The sequence below is a fragment of the Sprattus sprattus genome (assembly GCF_963457725.1).
Source record: "Sprattus sprattus genome assembly, chromosome: 8".
NCBI classification, from domain to species: Eukaryota; Metazoa; Chordata; class Actinopteri; order Clupeiformes; family Clupeidae; genus Sprattus; species Sprattus sprattus.
The window spans coordinates 19,550,500-19,570,311 of NC_137927.1; the positions used below are offsets into that span (position 1 = coordinate 19,550,500).

At 47.8% G+C, this 19,812-nt stretch overlaps 1 protein-coding gene across 12 annotated transcripts in view; it reads right to left on the reverse strand.

Moving 5' to 3' along the window:
• The window catches only part of sox6 (SRY-box transcription factor 6), a 162,208-nt gene that overhangs the window by 19,028 nt on the left and 123,368 nt on the right, over positions 1–19,812 (reverse strand). For all 12 annotated transcript variants that reach the window (XM_080843317.1, XM_080843324.1, XM_080843327.1 and 9 more), the window contains exons 12-14: positions 11,752–11,901; positions 9,420–9,591; positions 8,246–8,433 (exon numbers count right to left, since the gene is read on the reverse strand). In XM_080843317.1, the coding sequence (XP_080699443.1) occupies positions 8,246–8,433; positions 9,420–9,591; positions 11,752–11,901 (510 nt within the window). The remainder of the gene's footprint in view (positions 1–8,245; positions 8,434–9,419; positions 9,592–11,751; positions 11,902–19,812) is intronic.

Here is a 19,812-nt window from a genome sequence, read left to right on the forward strand (position 1 = left end):
GTCTCTCTATCTGTGTGTGTGTGTGTAGTGTCTATGCTTGTCTGTGAGTTTGTGGGATCTTCATAATGAATGAGCTGGCTGGTCCCTCCCCCACTCTGGCCCTGGCCCCCTCTGATCAATCAACCCCTTTTATAAACTCATGATCATTACACTCCATGTTGGCCTGAAAGGACAGAGAACAAGAGCCATCCATCACTGAGTTTCATTAATAACTGCTTCAGCACTAAACTTCTCCCTCACGCACCGCACACCGAGACCAGTCATTAACCAACATCAGCGGACCAGTCACCTGGGACCAGTTCTCAACAAAGCTTGTTATGAAATTAGGCCCTTATTACTGCACCTGAGTCTGCTGCCCTGTCTTAATCAGACCAAACTGCTCAGGGTTTTGTTCGTAATTAGGTAGCGCAGGAAATAATAAAGACAGACTCGAGTGCATTAACTCAAATGAGAGGACACAACTGAGAATGTACTCTGTGTGTTAGTGAGTGTAAATGCACATTAAACCCAGAGAGTCGCTTCCTCACAATATTGCACAACCAATTTCCATTAAATTTTATATACTATGTTTTATATACTTATTGGTTATAACGTGCGTAATTTATATCAGAGCATTAGTGTTCGAGTAGAAATTGTGGAGATAATTTATATGCATAGCATCAGGCTTTTTTGTTTGAAAGGCTCAAAAAATATTCAGTGGACTAATGTTACTTTACTACCGATGCATGAAGTGCTGTGATAAATTAATGGCATTTTTATTATTTTATGGTGTCATTAAATTTTTACTGATCACTCTGCCACAGAAGAGCAGTAAAGGACGTGAAGCATCCAGGGACACGGCTATCCAGCCAGGTAGAGATGCTCACCACCAGCTTCCAGTAACTAGCATGCTATAAAGGATATTTATAATGTGCGCTGCATTGAGGAAGACACCAACTCCTCCCTTCTGCAAAATGCAAAACAACTTGAAAGAATGGGGAGAGATGGGTCAAGGGAGGGAGGGGTGTCAAAGACAGAGTGAGGGAAAGAGAAAAAGGAAAAAGAAGACAGAATACGATTGTGTGATGAAGAAAGAATGAGAAAGAAATAGAGGGTGAGAGGAAAACAATGCAAGAGATGCACCCCTCCCGTGTAGACCACGGTCTCTGGCAAACAACTGGTCCTTCCCTCAAATGAGTTCAGCATGCAGCCTTCAAGCCCACATCTAAAATTATAGCCGTGCACTCCAAGCTGAAGTGGAAAAAGACACCCACAATAATCCTATCCGCTCCCCATCCCTTTTTTGTCTCAAATTTGGTTACAAATGCATTTTGTTCGACGGAGGCATGGTTGCGCAGTGAAGTAATTGTGCGGAGGGCTGTCGATGGCAGCCCTTGTGGAACTTCTTAACATTTAATCCGGAGCCAGCACGGGCCCATGTCAGCGCAGAGGATAAGGTTTTAATCATGCCGGCCGCAGAACATGTGCCGGAGGACGCTTGCGCCGGCCGCAGGGCATATTTTGGGCAGCGAGGGCAGGAGCAGCCCTCGGCATTGTGCTGCTGCCTACCCTGTACTTAGACATCACGCTGCAGCTCCTGACGTTCTTCCTCCTGCCTGTATAAATAGCCCTAGCCCAAGCCATATGGCCTTGGATTGTTCCTGCACTCCAATGCAACTCTGAAATAATACCAATTGTGCGACCGGTGTTTTCAGGCTTTGTGTTGTAGTGCACCGCACAGTTCGAATGTCTGACATTGTTTGGGCGGTAACAAAAAGAGTGCTGTGCACCGAAGGAACAGATTTTGACACAACACTACTTAGTGCTTTCAGTACAAAGGGAAAAAATGACATTGAGCCGAACAGCACAATAAGTGACTTAGACAGGTGCAAGAAACAGAGCATTAATAATTGACTTCCCCCATTGCCCAGGTGCACAAGGCTAATATCTCCATGAGGAAAGAGGGGGGGCAGATAAACGACAAACGACACATTGGACACGTGGGTACAATGGCCGGCTGTCCTTGCTTTTTCGACTAAAAATAGAGAATACAGCGCGTTCTGTCTGTCACACACCTGGAGAATGGCTCTCGGAGCCCTGAGAATAATGGAGGCCTTTGTGTGTCCTCTCCGCTGTCAAACTTCACCTCTGACTTATTATGAGACCTGCAGGCCTCTTGAAGCCCCCGTATGTCTGCCCTGTGCATTCTCTGCCCTGCTGAGGTACGGCACACTGCAAGATTGCCTTTTGTTCCACAGCCATTTAGCCCCTCATCTGGTTTTAATTCCAATCCTAACCAATCGCGATGTTATTTATAATTTCACCGCTCTCCAGTAGTTGGTAGTTTTGAAGCATTTAGTCTTAAGCATATCCAGTCGTGCGGTGAGCCCAGAGAGGCTTTCATGCGGTCTTGTGCTCTGCGCTCACCAATGGGCTCCATGCTCACAGGCTCCCGACCTTTAGGCCTCAGCACAGGCGATGGGCCCCACAGCACCGGGCCCTGGGCCGAGGCCCTCCAGGACTTACATTACCTCTACTGGTGGGCACGGGATCATAGCACAGTCTCTGGATGACTGCCCCCGAACCCTCCAGCCTAGCAGGCCAAAGCCAAAGAGCCACTTCATTTGTTTAAAGAAGAGATGGCTTCCCTGCATCTTACTTCAATTAGGGTCATTACACTGGGATGCATGTATGAGCTAGCCCAAAACCAGGCGCCTCACCAGCTTCTCTTTCCTCCTTTTCTCCTCCTTCTTAATTATTTGTTTTGTTTTGTTTGCATTAACGATGGAATATGAGCCATGTGGGCTGTAATCTACTTATTTTTATGATATTGTGGGCTGAGGGGAAGAAATAGCTCGCCTAGCTACATTCCCTGACCTCTGAACTGGATTCGTAAATGATCCGTTTCATACTTGCCATCGCACAGCCGTACAGAGCTTTCCTCCCGCGCTGTGCTGAGCTCATTTGCTCATGGCTTTTTATGGGTTTCCAGTTCTAAATGACCCTGAACTGTTCAGCAAGTCCTCGTGGGTCTGTTAAGTGGGACCTCGGTTTCGCTCTTATCATACAATCTATTTACAATAGAGGTGGGGGATGAGGGGGGACAGACCAAAAGACAATCTTCCACCACATGACCTGCAGGACAGAGGGGCCCTTTATATGCCCACTCTGTGGTTTCTGTCCCAATATGGCTGTGCATAAATGACCCATTGTGGCCCTATTCTCTCCAGGCGCTTTGTTGTGTGATCTCTGGTGAAAGTAGAGCTGTGCAGGACGGGAGCTCGGGGGGCCTGTTACATATTTTTTTCTCTTTTTTTGAGCCGGCTGCGGTTCTTTGGCAGCGTCTGATTTTATGCAGCGACGGTGGAAAATCAGCAGCCATCAATGGGGCCAGGCAGCTCTGATGTCTTGCTGGAGGAGAGGCAAGACGGAGAGAGAAAAGTAGATGGCATTGTTTCAGATGTGGCCCGGGCCATTCGCCCACACACACACACACACACACACACACACACACACACACACACACAGACACACACACACACACACACACACACACAAGTGCTCCGACTTATTCAGAGGCCCTGGCTATTTTTATTCTTTTGGCAGATATGAACAACTGGAACAAAGCATTAATGTGAGCAATGCTGAACAATGGCACTTGCTGGCCACCGACAGTGTCTGAGTGCAGGGAATAATCAAATTTGGATGGCCGAACCCTTGTATGGCAGAATTTACTTTGCGGCCAAAAAATCCTGGGCTGGCAATTTCGAAGACAGGAGCCGAAAAGGAGCAGAAAATTGCTTCCAGGGCTGCAGACCAGACAAGATTATACTCCTGGTCTTTGTTAGGGCCTGTGTGAATGGGGACCCGAGCACACTGTGAGGGAGAGAGAGGGGGGGGGGAGCACACACTGCTTCCCCATCCAAAAGGTTAAGAGTCAGGATTTTGAGGAGCGCCAGCAAAGCTCCATTTGAATATTTCAGGGCTTCGTTTGCGGGATGCAAGGAGGGTGAATACTCTGCTCATCAATAATGCAGAGACAGGCGAGGTGTGTGTGTGTGTATCTCTGTGTGTGTGTGTGTGTGTGTGTGTGTATGTGTGTATGGAGGATGGGGGGTAAGTGCAAGGAGTACAGGGCTGGGGCAGTTCAATAGGTTAATACACTGGCCTTTCACCCTTTGATTCCAGTTTGGAAGGTGTCAGCAAAGAGGAACATATTTTATCTGCTCAGTGCCCTGTCTCCACTGTCAAAAACCTGACACGAGCAACACAAATATCAATACATCAATATGCACATATTCTATAATATATAGCATAAAATATAAATACTGCCATCAAAATCTATGTCCTCTGATAACTACAGTAAAATTGAAATATCATTAACAGTATGTTTGTCGAATCTGTGACATGATGCCTTTGCTTTCATGAAACAGGAAAGAGAAAGAAAAACGGGTTGTCAGTCAGTACAAAGAAACAGTGCATGGGTCATGCAATCCTTTCTGTAGAGAAACAAATGGATTGGAAATGTACTGTACTGTACGACTGTGGCCCTTTCTCAGTGTTCATGGTAAAAGCATCTGAAAGGCAGATGAATAATAGAATAAAGTAATTGCCCACCACAGACAATAATACTTTTTGTAAATATTTCAAAAAAAGTAAATTGTGAAAGGGTTGTAAAAGCTTTTCTTTTACCGATGGGACAAAGTAAAAAATGGACAAATAAAAAAAAATTACAAGCATGGAAACAGGCTTCAAAAAAAGCATGAATATTTTACATGTGCACCTTGAGGACAGGAGAACCAAATGCAACCTTCCTTTCCCCTCAGAGGGAGAGAGAGAGAGAGAGAGAGAGAGAGAGAGAGAGAGAGAGGGGACAGTGAGAGAGAAGTAAAGAAGCAGGGCACCAAGAGTGGGCAAGAGTGAGTGAAATAGTAAACTGTGAGGGAGGGAGTAAATGGGAGTGCGAGAGAGAGAAAGAAAGAGAGAAGGAGAGAGAGAGAGAAGGAGAGAGAGTGGGCCAGAGGGAGACCGAGAAGCCGAGTACAAGTGAGAGCGACGAACAGAAAGAAAAAACAAATAGTTGGTGACAGGGACCACACTCTGGAGAGAGGGAAAGGAGAGACAGGAAGGAAGGAAGGAAGGAAGAGATGCAGGTCACTCCATTGTGCTCCTCGGACACACTTTGTATTAAAAGATGAATTGATCCATCTGTAAGCAGCACTTAGCCTCACTCTGCTGTGCGGTCGTTACACGGGGATAAATCAATATTTAATATCCCCCGCTACAGCCCCAGTAGATGATTTTAACCTCTCCTTAATCCCATTTATGTTACCTTTCCACAATCTCTGCACACGCTTTCACTATGATAAACTTCCAAACAGCCGACGGGGAGCGGGCTATTAAAGAGCGCGCTGTATTTATGTCAGGTGAGGAGCCGCGCTGAAATATTAATATTCGGAAACTGACCAAAGTGAAAGCTTTTATCTGGAACATTTAGACCCCTCTGGACTGTCGCTTTGCATTGATGCGGGCCAGCCCTGACACTCCGCTTCATGCTGGGCCTGAAATACAGCACCCTATTCTTTACCATTGCACAGGGGTAGTATTTCTCACAGTGACAAATAAAGCATGTGCTAGGCACAAGAGGCCTTCAGATGGAGAATGGCAGTGGAGAATTCTGGTTTGTGAGGAAGTAAATGACAAATAGCTTTGCTCTGGAAAATAACATGAAAAAATTATTAACTGGAATTCAATTTGATGGAGGGAAAAAGTTATTATTCAAAGCAGTACTGGTTTTCACAACTGCAGAAGTCAACTGTACATTTATGAACACCTGTTTTCAGGTATTCTTGTGGGGCAAACAATGGAATTCTAAATATGAAGCCGTGGCTCCACTCCCTTTTCTTGTTGTATTTTTCCACAGAGATTACATGATGCTCTGCTGGGAAATGGGAATGACCGTGAATCAAGAAAAGTCTGTGCGAATGATGGTTGATTGACTTCAAAAACTGAAGGGGAGTCTTTTAGATGTGTGTGCGGTAGCCTATGGCAACCCGATAACCCAAACATACCAGGAATATTTCAGAACTGATAGTGCTCCCTAATTATTATTTGTTGTTCCTCCTCCTGCCCTGTCAGAGCCAGGATCTCGGCTGCCTTTAGTCTTCCCAGAACCACCTTCTTACATCAAAGTTGTTTGTCAAAAACACACACACACACACACACACACACACACTAACTCACTCACACACACACAACAAAAAATGCACACACTTAACTGCTGCCCTGACTGCTCTCCCTCTTCTCCCCCTCTCAGGGTGGTGGGACAGAGGAGGTGAGGAGTGATGGGTAGTGTGGCAGGCAATCTTTCCCCACTTTGGGGAAAACACACATAAAGCTCACCTGAGCTGAGTGCTCAAACAGCGGTTTGAAAGCGCCGGGGCCCTCACAATTGCTCGCAGACAAAAACGGGAGCCGGACAAAGGAAAAGCAGGAGAAAGAAAAAAAACGTTAAGCTCTGGCTGTTAAGAACAATGCCCGTGTAGGTGTGCACCGCCTGTTGAGATCACTCCTTTTCAGCCATTGTTCGCCCTGCTGCATTCATGTCATGTAGCGGCATATTCTCCTTGCCTGGATGACCACAGGCTCACCCTAAAGTCTGGGAGGCCTCCTCGATCGCTGTGTGTGCGTGAGTCGCCAGAGGGGAGGTGGGGTGAGAATAATGTTTACAGGTGATGGCTTCTCCGCTGCATACCACAGCCACCTCCAAGGAACAGGTACAAAAGGAAGGATGGGGGGAAAACAGACCCAGAAGAATAGCTACTTATCCTGAGGCTTAAGCAAACAGACATACACACTCACACACGCACATCCAAAATAAATTCCAGGAACTTCATTTTGGATCTCTGAATGGCATCCAAACTACATAACAAAAAAAGAGCTTGAGGTATTTCATTGTTTGTGACGTACAAAAGGCAGACCCATGAGTGTCTTAGGGTATTAGCCCAAAAGCCTCCATTGTTTGGATTGGGGAGGAAAGGCAGTGCTAATTTTACAGTTAATTCGGGTGTCTAACCCAGTGCCTGAGACAAGCCACAACACAGAGCAGAGCCCGTTGAGCAGGGTGCCACCCACACAGACACAGATCTCTCAAGCGCCTCTGCTTCCTCCAGTTACATTTAAAAAAAGAAGATAGACATAGATATTCGTTTATTTTTTTATATATACATTGACCTAGTTAAAGATGCCGGTTGAAAGTATCAGGTGCTGAAATATTAATGAGTCAAAGCTCCCGGCTCCTGCCTGCCTATGTATGCCAACTGGCAATATGGCATCAATCAGATGGGAGCTGGCGATTTTATTTATTTTTCATTTATTTATTTATTTATTTTTTGCACGCTCCTTGATTGACTCATCGATTGAAGATATTTTTAAAGGGAATCCCTGGGAGCCTGTGTGCTGCGGGTACAAAGCGGGCCTGTCCCACACCGGCGGCTGCACAGGGCCACGTGTCAGCTCTAATTGGGCAGAGACCGCACAGTTTGAGCGCCGCACAGGGCAGCCCCGGATCGCCACGGCCCTTTCGCCCTGTGCTCCGTGCTCCGCTTTCGCCCAGTCCCCCACCTCCATGTCCCTCCAGTCCTGCCACCCCTACCATCCCCAACCTTCTCCACGTCTGCCACGCCAACGCCAATCAAAATCAGTACTCTGGATTCGCTTCAAAGGCCAAAAATTGGTGTTACATTTATTTTTTTCTTATTTCAAAATAGACTAAATTGAAGAGAGGCACTTTACTAGCCTTGGGTTTCCCTTTGTGCCACTCAGGAAATTAAGGAAAGTGGCAGTGAGCTGGGTGAGGACAATGTGACAATTGTGAAAGTACAGTAAGTGGCGAATCAGCATGGTAATTGAGAGTGAGGGCTGCTTGAATGAAAGGTGTCAAAATGAGGTGAAGAGCCGTATGCCGCACATTTCTTTGCCTGATTGACAGACGTTCTGAAAAACAGAATAGTATTGGAACTGGCGTGGAGGGAGGTGGTAAGTGGCAGTTGTAAAGACAGAACCAAGTGCACAAAAACACATAAGTAAGACAGCATAAGTCAGTAAGTGAAAGACAGACAGAAAGAGAGAGAGAGAGAGAGATAGGAATAGGCCAAACAGAAAGAGAGATTAAGTCTGAAAAAGACATTCAGAGAGATAGAATAAGGGAGCAAGTCTGTGAGAGTGTGTGTGTGTGTGTGTGAGAGAGAGAGAAAGGGGCACTTGCCTTGTCAGATCGGCAGTTATTGAGGCCCATGCTGGTGAGGGCTGACAGCTTGGCCTCCATGCCTTGCTGATGGTGCTGGAGCTGCTCTCTCTGGATCGCCTCCCTCATCTTCCTCGCCTCTTGAATGGCCTTCATCACTGAGTCTTGGTCTCCGAACAGTGCTGTGGAGTTCAGGCTGGACAGGATGTCTGCGGGCAAGGGCAACAATTCGTCAACACACTCCCACTCCCACTCCCCTGCAGACACATACCAAAGCACCGACCCCCTTCCACACACAAAAGAGTAGTCGCAAAAGCAAGCACAAAAAAAAAGCCAAGAGGCCGCAAGTGGCATACTCCAATGATAAAAAAAAACAACCTTAATGGGAGGTCTTACAACACACTGTTGCGGCGTGTGTTTCCGTGCCGACTGGGGGCATGTGCATTTCCGTCTGTGCGGCAAACAACATGTGTGGCGTCTCCCTCGGAAAAAATAAGGCAGCAATCTCAAGCTGGAGTCGCACTCCCTCTCAGTATAATTAAAAAGATAAAAGTGAGGTGAGGCTAGCAGTTAAAAAAGTGGAAATAGAAGAAAAACAAACAGGCCCGGGTTCAAAGCCCCACTTCAGCCAGAGAGGGGAAATGAGAGCTGCTCCGCTCCAGACAGAGGGCTTAATGAAAGAGAACATTTAATAACAGTTACAGTGGCACACAGGCCTGATTGAAAGGGCGTCAAACGAGGCAGATGAAGTGTGAGAGCTTTTAAAACAAATGATCAGCTGAGGCATCCGCCACAGCCAACAGCATGGCGTGGCACGGCGCTAAAGCACTTTCATGGAGATCAAAAAAGTTCTCGCCGCATGTCAATGATTCTGTGAACTATGGACTTGAAGGCCTTCAGCTTTTGTTCAACACAGAGGAACCACTGCACTATACAAAGCATCACACTGACAAGATCTTAAACCTAGAATTCACATTCCTTCTTTGAACGAAAAAAAAATAGGCTTGCAGAAGAAATGACAAAATAAACACAATTGAATGAATGCTTTCCACATACTTGTTCACATTCTTCAACTGACTGAACCATTAACAAGCACCAGAATTGAACAGATCAATCTTGTTTCTAACTCTGACAGTCTCCATGGCTATTACTCACTGTAAAGAAATGACTCAGGCACACTGGCGGAGGTACTTACCCAGGGAACCGCGGCCCAGGCCTGCAAGGGGACTGGGGATACCACCCTTGGACAGGCTGTTGGGGCTGCTCTTGCTGCCGGGGAAGAAGCTGTGTGTGGGGGACGTGGGGGACTTGATGGAGTCTGCCGTCTTGGGTCGGGCAGACAGGTTAAGCGGCTGGCTGCCCTCCTCCTGTGTGTCCAAAGAGAAATACAAGACACATTAGACAAGACAGGTGGTCAGAGAGAGAGAGAGAGAGAGAGAGAGAGAGAGAGAGAGAGAGACATCTCAGAGACATGGCTGTGCTAGTCAGTGATTAGCGACAAGAAGGCTAATTACTCATCCCCTAACCGAGCAGGGGTTTCTCATTCACCTGCAGGGCATGTGGTGGAGGGGCGCGTACGCCCAGACAGTCAGAGCACTCTTTTGTTCTGATTAATTAAAGCATGTTGTGACACTCAGCATGTCTTTATTTCCTCAAACTGTTGGCTTGGCTAAGGCTAGGGCTCTCTTATTCCACTTCTTTCTCTGCCTCCCTCTCTTTGCACTCTGAATAAAGTACTGACTGAAACAATTTCCTCTTTCACAGACACTTGCAGTATACATTTATGAGATGAATAAAAAGCTTTCATATTTGATGAAGCAGTATTTCAAGGTGTTCTCGCTTTGTGTATTCATAGCATATGATGAACACCTGATTGAATTGTGACTAAGTCAGATGATATTTGCCATCTAGTGAACAATGGGAATATATCCATGGACTGATTAGGTTTGACCTCATCTCCATGGATGCTTGAAGAGAAGAGTGCAACCCTGTAAATGTCAGAATCCTGTGAAACGAATGGGGAACTTTCATGCAGCATCCACTGTCTAATGTAAGACTAACTGTGTCACTGACACAAACATATGCACACATAAATACCCTGACATGTGCATGTGGGCACACACACACACACACACACACACAAACACACACACACACACACACACACACATTCGCACGGAGCATGGCTCATGGTTGTTTACAGGAAAATGTCTTTTCACTGAGGCTCATTCGGAGCCTGAGTGCTTATTTGTCCAAACAGATGGCACTGCGCACATGCGCCTGCCTCAAGGTCTTCATACTGCACTGCCAATAACAGTTTGTCATTCAATTAAGCTAAAAGTAGACAAACCAAACACACTACTAATCTAATTAAGCGAACGATATCTGCATATGGATCCAACGCCACTCAAGCATCTTTGTTGAATTCTTAATACCATGTGATCTCAGCCACTTAGCGCTTATCTTGCATAACTGCGCTCATAATCTGAATAGGAGATAAAGCTCAAACACACACACACACAGAGACACACACACACGAACACCCCCCCCCCCCCCCATATCTAAGCCCAATGCTTTTTGACATCGCCTGAAGAGCTGCTTTGAGATAATTCATGTCAGTGTAATTGTTTTGCTCTTCAGGCTGAAATTAATTAGCACAAATCCTACCACTATCCAGAGCTGAGGTGGATGGGACAGACTGAGACTGCAGCACAGCGTGGCGCGGTGCAGCGCGTATAGGCTCCGGCTCAACTCTGCTCCATCCGTGGAGTTCGGCGTCTTGAAGAGGATACAAGCCCACGCTGCACCGCCGACGCTCTGCTCACCGACATGATTTACATCCCCTCGTTTTAGTGATATTAAAACCAAACTTTTCCAAATGTGCACATGTTTTGGATTAAGGCCGCTCAATGAAAGAGGAAAAAGGAGGGGGGGGAGGGGTAAAAAGATGATGTATTTGCCCTCTGCTCTCAGTTGAAGACGTGTTGAGCTCCGCCATCCAGCAGTCCTGATCTTCATTTTCAGACAACCAGAAAAAGTCATCTCAACTTTTTTTGTGTCAGCATTGTGCGTGTGTGTGTGTGTGTGTGTTTGTGTGGGGAGGGCTCTCATGTGATGTAATGTTTTTGCCCAGCAAGAAAGGATGAATAAACAAAACAAAAAAAGATCTGTTGTTCTTTGTGATCGGACACCATGTGTTCCAGAAATTGCTGTCTGCGAGCAACCATAGCCATAGCAACCCTGTCCACAGAGTTCTGGTCGAGAGACAACGAAACAAAGAATGAGAGAGAGACAGGCCGAAGAGAAAGAGGAAGAAAGAGAGGGAGAGCCCGAGGGAGAGGGAAAGAAACAGGGAGAGCGAGAGGCCTATAAAAGTGAAGCAGATTGATAGCCTCCCAACAGTGGAGGGCAGGATGGCAGAGCAGCACTGAGCGGCACTGAGCCGGCTCGCCTGATTTAGTGAACCGACATGGCCCGCTGGATCTGGGTCAAGCACCACTCGAGTGGCTGGGGAACAGGAGGCATACCTTGACTTGAGTGACGGGGCTGGAGGACCTCCGTTCGTTCTTGAGGCCCGTGGGGGAGATGGGCCCGCCAGAGTTTGGGGGCTGGGGCAGCGGTGGCATCTTGGCTCCGGGAGAGACCTGCATGCTGGCCAGCTGGGCGGCGTACAGTTGCTGCGAGGAGCAGAGAGAAAACCCACAAGGCGTTAACATCCAAAGCCAACCACCATTCAAAGCTGCTTTTTCCCTCCTCTCCATCTCTCCCTCTCCTTGCTCTCTCTCTTTTCAAACCCCACCCCTCCTCTCTTTCTTTTTCCCTTCCTTCTCTCTGTCCTCTCTCTCTCTCTTCCTCCTGGCACAGCCGCTCCATCAAAGGTCTTAACTGTATATCAAAAGCTCTGAATCCAGAGAGACAGCAGAAAGAAAAAAAAAAACCACACAGTGATGGCTTTTATACAAGAGACTTGGAGAGGGCTTTTTCCTCTCATCAGTAAAGTTTTCAGACTTTCTTCAGCTCCAGCCTGTTCTCATATCTGATTTCCTACCGCTCGCCTGCTGCTGAGGCTGCTGCCGCTTTTCTAGGCCAATAAGTCACCACAGAGACACCTAGCTAGGTCCCCCCATTATTGTCTGTCGATCTTGGGGTATCAATCATGTGCATTATTAAAAGGCATACATTTAAGGTCCATATCCCTTTTTTTGTAAAGAAGAGGAGAAATCACAGTCCCCAATGCTTATTTTCATTGGCTGGGAGTCAGCGGCTTTTGCCTGGCTCTGGTGATGCAGAACTGTGCTGCGGTCACATGCAGTCAGCATATGGTTTAAATGACTGGCCAGGCACAAAATGTCAATCATTAGTAGCCACAGGAAAAGGGAGGTCCTCAACATGATTAGTTTTTGTGCGTGCGTGTGTGTGTGTGTCTGTGTGTGTGTGTGAGCGTGTGTCTGTAAGTGGGTGTATGTAAGAGGATGCATACATGTCTGCACATTTTGTGTTGTCACAGACAGACATAACTAACATTTCATCAACGCAATGATCAACCACAGGTCAGAGCTCATAAAAATGGCAAAGGGTGTTATTGCATTAAGCCTGCAAATGATAACCCATTTCATATGCTGTATTATTAGCCATGGCTGAGAATGATTGGGCTTTGTTCTCTGCCTCCATGTGAGACGATGAGCTGCAAGGCCAGACGGAACATGCTGCTGTCAGCCTTGGGCTAGTATTGATTGGTGAGCAGGTAAATGGTTAAATAGGCTTTTGTCTCCTGCATTAAGTAGCAGGGGTCGAACAAAACAGCCTGTGCCCTTCGTGACCTCTCCTGAGTAAGTGCCACATAAATTTGAGTCCTAACTGCCATTTCAACATTAGAGGCAATATTTAATAGAGGGAGGGAAACTGCTTCGGAATGGAGTACAATACAATGCAAGGATTGCAGATCAAGAAAATGGCTTTTTCCTGAGTGCATTTCCAGTGCACCGTGTATGAAACTATCTCTGCATGTAACCTCCACTTATGGCAGGCAGTGCTCTCTCCTTTGAGGCTGTGGCTCACGCGCGTGGAGATGCAAACACGTCCTCTTGTCCTGGGCAAAACTTTATCGCTTGCCCACTGCTACCACACAAAAGGGTTTTTGTTCCAGGGGAGCCGGGGCAAACAACAGAACATCAGCTACGGAAATGACAGACTGATTGGGTTCCCACAGTGATACCAGGAGAAATCGCCCTACAAACAGACACCCTTTGTCTTCAAAGAGCAAAAGCGGGCCGAAAAAAAAGAGACAAAAGAAAAATCACTGTTCTGTTTTTTTTTCTCTCCTCTCTATCAATCCAAATAATCAAAGTCAGGACAGTGGAGAGAAAGGGGGTGTTTATTACTGTGTTATAGTCTTTATAAGGGGAAGGGCAGGATGTAGTTTAAGTCTGAATGTGTCTGTAGGCTCCATGGGGTGTTGTGTTTTCAGGAGCAGGAGGCGAGTCTGCTGGACAGATGTTAGTTCAAAAACGCTCTAGATGGGCACAGACCCTGACCTTGTGTGGGAAGAACTTTATTGTTCCGGAAAAGGGACCTAATTGGGTTTTAGTTCAAATTAGAGCCAGTGAGACGGCCTTTTGTGAGGACTGATTAACGGGTCAGAGCCACGGACCGAGGGGTAGAGTTACCCCCGCGCTGCGCGGGCCGCCCCAGGAACTGAACAAACAAATACAATCAGGAGGGCAGGAAGCGGAGGTGTGACACGCACAGAGGAAGAGGAGGCCACTCTGCACTTAACACTGTGCTAACCCTGTTGTCACTGCTGCAGAGGCTTTGACACATTACTGATGTAGTCTCTGCTGCAGGATGTGAGGACGTGAGTGGAGAAATGCAACCAGATAGAACAAGGAAAATAGCAGGGGGGGGGGGGGGGCAGTGGAGGAAAAGATGGATGCAGAGCAGTGGAGGAAAAGAAAGACGAAGAGGAGGAGGAGGACAGAGAGGAGAGCAGACTGGAGTGGGGGGGTTGCTGGGGTGGGGGGGGGGGGGGTTGAGGAGGGACTGAAGACAAGCCCTGGCTGCCCTGACGGATGCTGTCCCGGGGCTAGACACATGTTCCAGTCCCTGACTGAAGGACATCTGCCCGGCTCACCCAGGCCTCTCTCGGCGGGCCAGCCGCTCTCCCTCTCCGCCTGCGCCATCTTGCAGGGCGGCGGCCGCGTGGCAGAAGGTTGCGGCGGTAATGAGGGTCACGCTGAAAGTCAATGGCTAAACAGGGACCGGGAGTCGCAGCGCTCTGGCTCTCTGCCCCGAGTCCGCAAAACTGTGCGAGGGGTCGACTCCTGAGTGGAAAACCCCCACCTCTCTCTCACTCCCTCTTTCTCTCTCTCCTGCTCTCTGTTATCATCAGCAGACAGTGTACACTCTTTATCATTCAGGCAATTACCATGCTTCACCTAACAGGGCAGAGGTGATATTCACAGAGGTGCCCTACACATAAAGGTAAAAATAAACAGAGAAACAGACAAATGACAGTGAGGTGTTTTCACAGCTTTGCTTGTCTGCAGCGCAAAACAAAATAGACAGTTTACAGAGATTCGAAAGTGCATTAAACACATCTGTCTGGTTGATGTTTTCCTCATGAGGGTGTATAAGAGTCAGAAGCAGAGAAATGTGTTTTTTCTTCTTTATGTGACCTCTTTCTTTCCCTCAGGGAGACGGCTATTTCTATAATCCTACCGAGGGCTGAACAAAAGACAAGAAGTCAACAAAGACAAGGCAATACAGTGCACAGAGACACTCAAGTCTATCTCTGACCACCCTCTGGAAACACACACATTTGCGCACACAAACACATACTCGGGCACACATACACCCAGACACACGCACACACACACACACAGAGGGGAGTGCAAACACATATTACCTACGACTGAGAGCCATTACTTCTAGCAGAAAAGCTGCTGAGTGGTAGGAAACAGCGAGTCATTGGGCTCTGGAGCCGGCAGATACGTAGAGGGAGAACGAAAGAGAGGGAGAGAGAGAGAGAGACAGGGATAGGGAGAGAGAGAGACAGAGAGAGAGAGAGAGAGAGAGAGAGAGAGAGAGAGAAAGAGAGAGGGAGAAGGAGACAGCAGGCAGGGCCACAGAGAAACAGTCTGCTCCAGACCACTGACTGAGCTAATACCTTTGTCCACTTGAGCATTAAATGACTCGCCGCAATACAGCTTAGTTAGAGAGAGGGGCAGGGGAAATGTGGCTTCTCAATCCGCTTGCGTCTACTGTGTGTTCCCTGCCTCCATGACAACACACACACACAGCGCCTCACACACTCATCCACACACACACACACACACACACACACACACACACACACACACACCTTTCTCCATACCCCTTTGCTCTCTCTCTCCCTCTCTCTTTCCCTCCCATAAGAGCTAAAGCCATCTACGAATGTGTGGATTCCAAATATGCGGCGCTGGCCCAAGGTCAGTCTGTTAGCCTTTGCTAATTAAAAGCGAGGCCTCCTGAGGCCAGCCAGGTTAAACGAAAGGCTTGCTTTTCTGCCTGCAACAACATTATCCTGATATTACACGCTCAGATGATGCGGTGGGATACCTCAGCACACTTTTAAAACTCGCTTTCCAGGGCCATTAAGGAATAGTTAGCTTTGATCTATTTTAGAAGTACGGTGACCCCGAAATGATATGGCGCAAATTAAGAGCCATATGTTTCATGTGAATACAGAAAACATTGACAGTACTAGAGGCTGTTGGCAAATGGCTATATTGAGAAACATTGGGGCCTAAGGGTGTGTGGAAAAACAGTGCAATTTGTAGAATAAAACTCAAATTCTTGTTAGTTCTTCCAGAGCTGGACAGATTGCCGTGTGACAGATGCTGTGAAACACTGTGGCAGATTTAAACAGCCGCTGCCCTTGCAGCCATAATGCTGCATTACCCCCCCCCCTGTCTTTAGTTCAGTCTCTGCGCAACTGTAGCCCCAGGATCGTCTCACTCAAGCCCAATGAAAACACACAAATATGGCCCTCTAAACAAGTAAGGTGTAGGAAGCATATGTGTGAAACATATGTACTGCTCTTCGTTTTCCAGACGCCTGTTCTGTTGCTTTGAAGGAGACAAAAAAATGGGTCACACACGCACACACACGCACACAGACACACACACACACACACACACTCGCCCTGACAGTCACCTCTGCATTAGCAGAGCCAGATAGCTGGCATGAGCAGGGCCACGTTGCCCCGCGGGTGTTTAGCTGGCAGCACAGCGCCAACCCCTGTTTGCCACGCGGCTTGTCCGGGCTCATTGCCCTGGGCGCGCGGGCGCGCAGGCTGACCCAGGCCAGGCCAGATGTCGGGAGGGGAGGCTGCATCCTGGTGCACTGCGCCGATGCTTTCCAGTATGGCCCAACATCTGTTTCATCTGCTGGCGCCCAACCTGCTCTCTCTCTCTCTCTCTCTCTCTCTCTCTCTTGCTTTCTCTCTTTCTCTCTCGCTTTCCCTCCCTCCCCCCCTCCACCCTTCTCTCATCCACACCCCTCCCTGCTTGTGTCTCTCTCTTTTCACATTCTGACTCTTTCTCTTCTCCAGACTGTCTGCACCTTGCACAGCCTTTCTCAGGTTGGCCTCTGTGTGCTGTGTGCTCTGTTGAGTGCAGTGTAACATCTGCAGGCAGGCGCCGGGCAGCCTTGTTAAGGACCCAGCTGAATAGGCTCGCTGCTGCCCAGCCTCCCGCCAAGGCCCAGGGAGCTCATTGATGAGCGGCTGCTGACTCGGCCGATGGAACGTTCGACTCGGCTCAAACGGCCGGGGACCCCATTCTGAGTCCCTGCCTTCGTTTATCAGAGCATCTGTCCATCTGTCCACCTGTCCCTCTGTTCAGGGCACTATCCATCCAGCTTCCCAGCTCCCCCATGCCATTAAGGCCTGAAGGTGAAGAACAGTAACATCAGAGGAGAGAGAGAGCCTCCATTCAGGGTTTATGCATCTTGTGATTTAAGGAGAGACATGGAAGGATGATAGAGAAAGTAAAAAAAAAGAGAGAAAGAGGAATGGAAAAAATGAATGAGGTATCTAGATAGGTTGTAGGACAGAGGAAACAAAGTAAAGCGAAATGGAATACAGAATGTGGAATGAGATAGGGCAGTGAGGGTGGCCGGGAGGGAGCAGGCAGCCTGTAAGTCCTATTTGTCTTTGCCCCCATCTCCACTGCACTACGCACAGAACACAGATGTTCAGCTTTATCCAATGATGCTTACTCTAAAACAGCTTAAACCCAAAAGTCTGCTTCCAATGATAAAAAACAGACCTCTCTCAGTGCTCACTTCTGATTTGTTTGTAACCCCCGGCAAAAAAAATAAAAAAGAGGCAAACAATATATCAAGCGCAGTAGCCTACGCCTATAAGGAAATTGTTTTCCACTGAACAATTGATGCAATGTGATCTTGTGCACCAACAAATTAAGTGCCAATCCAAACGGGGGGGGGGGGGGGGGCAATGAATACAATTCTTTTGTAGAATTAGTATAATTCTTTTTAGCTGGACCGGTCGCTCGACTCTTCGCCCACTCACTAGCCCGGGTACAATTTCCGAGGCGAGGTGAGAGGTGTCAGTTCTAATAAGGACGGGGGACAGTTTGGGACACGGCCATTGTTCCAGGCTCTTCTGCTGCTCATCCCGGCCTTGTGAACAAGGTCTAATGAAGAAAGGCAGTCGGTCCGCGCAATAGTTTAAGCAGCCGCTCTCCAGTGAGTTGCAGACGGGGAGCAATCTGTCAAGGAAGCATTGAGTGAAATTACCATGCGAGCCAGAGTGCCTGCTGACAGCGGTGGGGGACGTCATAGAGGAGGCTCTGCCATGCCCTACCACCCCCCACCCCCCACCCGCCCCCCAACCCCACTCCTGTATTGACAAGCAAATTACACTCTCCGCTTGCGAGTCGCCAAATGTCTCGCTCTCATTTCCAGCCATCAGTCCCACAAAAAAAACCTTTTGTTACTTTTTGTTAAAAAGGATCCATATAGGGTCTGTGTGTCTGCGTGTCTATGTGTTTGTGTTTGTGTGTGTGTGTGTGTGTGTGTGTGTGTGTGGGCAATAGTATGTGTGTGTGTGTGTGTTTGCGTGGACGTGTGGGAGAAGGGAAGCGAGGGGTGGTGAGCTTGCCCCCACCCCCACACCCCCTGACTGTTGTGACAAGTGGAGATGGTGAGGGGGGCGTCGCTGGCATTAAGACTGGCAGAGCACATTACTGCCACCGCGTTGTGGAAATTAAATCCCCCTACGAGCCCTGTTGTTTCTCCCCCCCTGAAGGTTCATATATACTCCTCAGACTAAACGGAGTAAATGGCTGAAAATTATAACTTGCCAGGATGCTGACAAGCAAGGAGATATTCTAATCAGACAGACATGGTGGACTGGTGATGCGTTGGGGGGTGGCATGGGAGGAGAAGCGGGGGCACGCCAGGTACGGGGTTGGGGGTTGCCCGATGAGGCGCGATCACCAGTCTCACACTGATACAGTCATGACGTTTCACACACTCCTATCCTCTCACTCCCCTAACATAAACACCCCTCATTAAGAGTGACCTGGGACCCTCCATATAAGCAAAAGGACACATTAGCATGTCCCATAAATGTGCACTCAGTAAGCATGGTGGTAAAGCTAATCTAACGTGTAGCGGCTATGCACTGGTTATGGGAGGTAAAATCAGACTTGCATCTCTCCCTCTCATAGGATCAGACAAAGGCAGTGTCAAGGCACTGATGCCACAGCGGGCTCACTGCATGCTAATAGCCACACAAGATTTAGTTGTATGCTCTTTCTCTACTAAATTACATATTTTAACAGCATCTGTGTGCTGTTGTTCTCCCTCTAAAAGGAGTGTTTTGTCTGCCCCTTTAGTCCTCAGTTGACTCCCACTCCCACACACAAATACACACTAACACACACAACACAAACGCCTGTGTGTATTGGCCCGGCTGTTTATCTGTCAGGGACCACAGCTTGACGGAGGCTAGCCACGGCTAGGCATGAATTTAATAATCTCCATCTCCGGTGTGATGTGTTTTAATCATCCCACTTCATGGTACTTTGTAGAGGAAGGCATGGCCAGTCACATTATGTGTTGATCGGCGGAGAAAAGGGCATGTTTGACTTGCCGGGGCTGTTTTAAGGGGGTCTCTGTGCAGAGTAAATAGCAGCGGCAAGGTGAAATATACCGCCAACGGACGGGCTTCAATTAATGGGAATACACCTCTTTTTTGTTTACTGTGCTCTGTAAAGGTCGCCGAGTCATGGTCTTGGGGGCTCTGTTCTAGTCCATTCCCAGGGTTGAACATATTATCAGAGTTAATGGCTGGAACTCCTCAGCCTTCAGATACACGACTATCCCAGCCCAACACGCAACTATAAATAGATGCGAGGGGATCGAGTCGTACCATCGTTTCCTGTGAAAGGCCATGTACTAAACACATAGGCTAACACACAACCATAAGCATGTGCACTCAGATTTTGTTCAGTCTTGCTTAACTTAAAAGCACCTAATCAAGCCACATGCATAGTGAATTAACAACACTTTAAGATGCACAA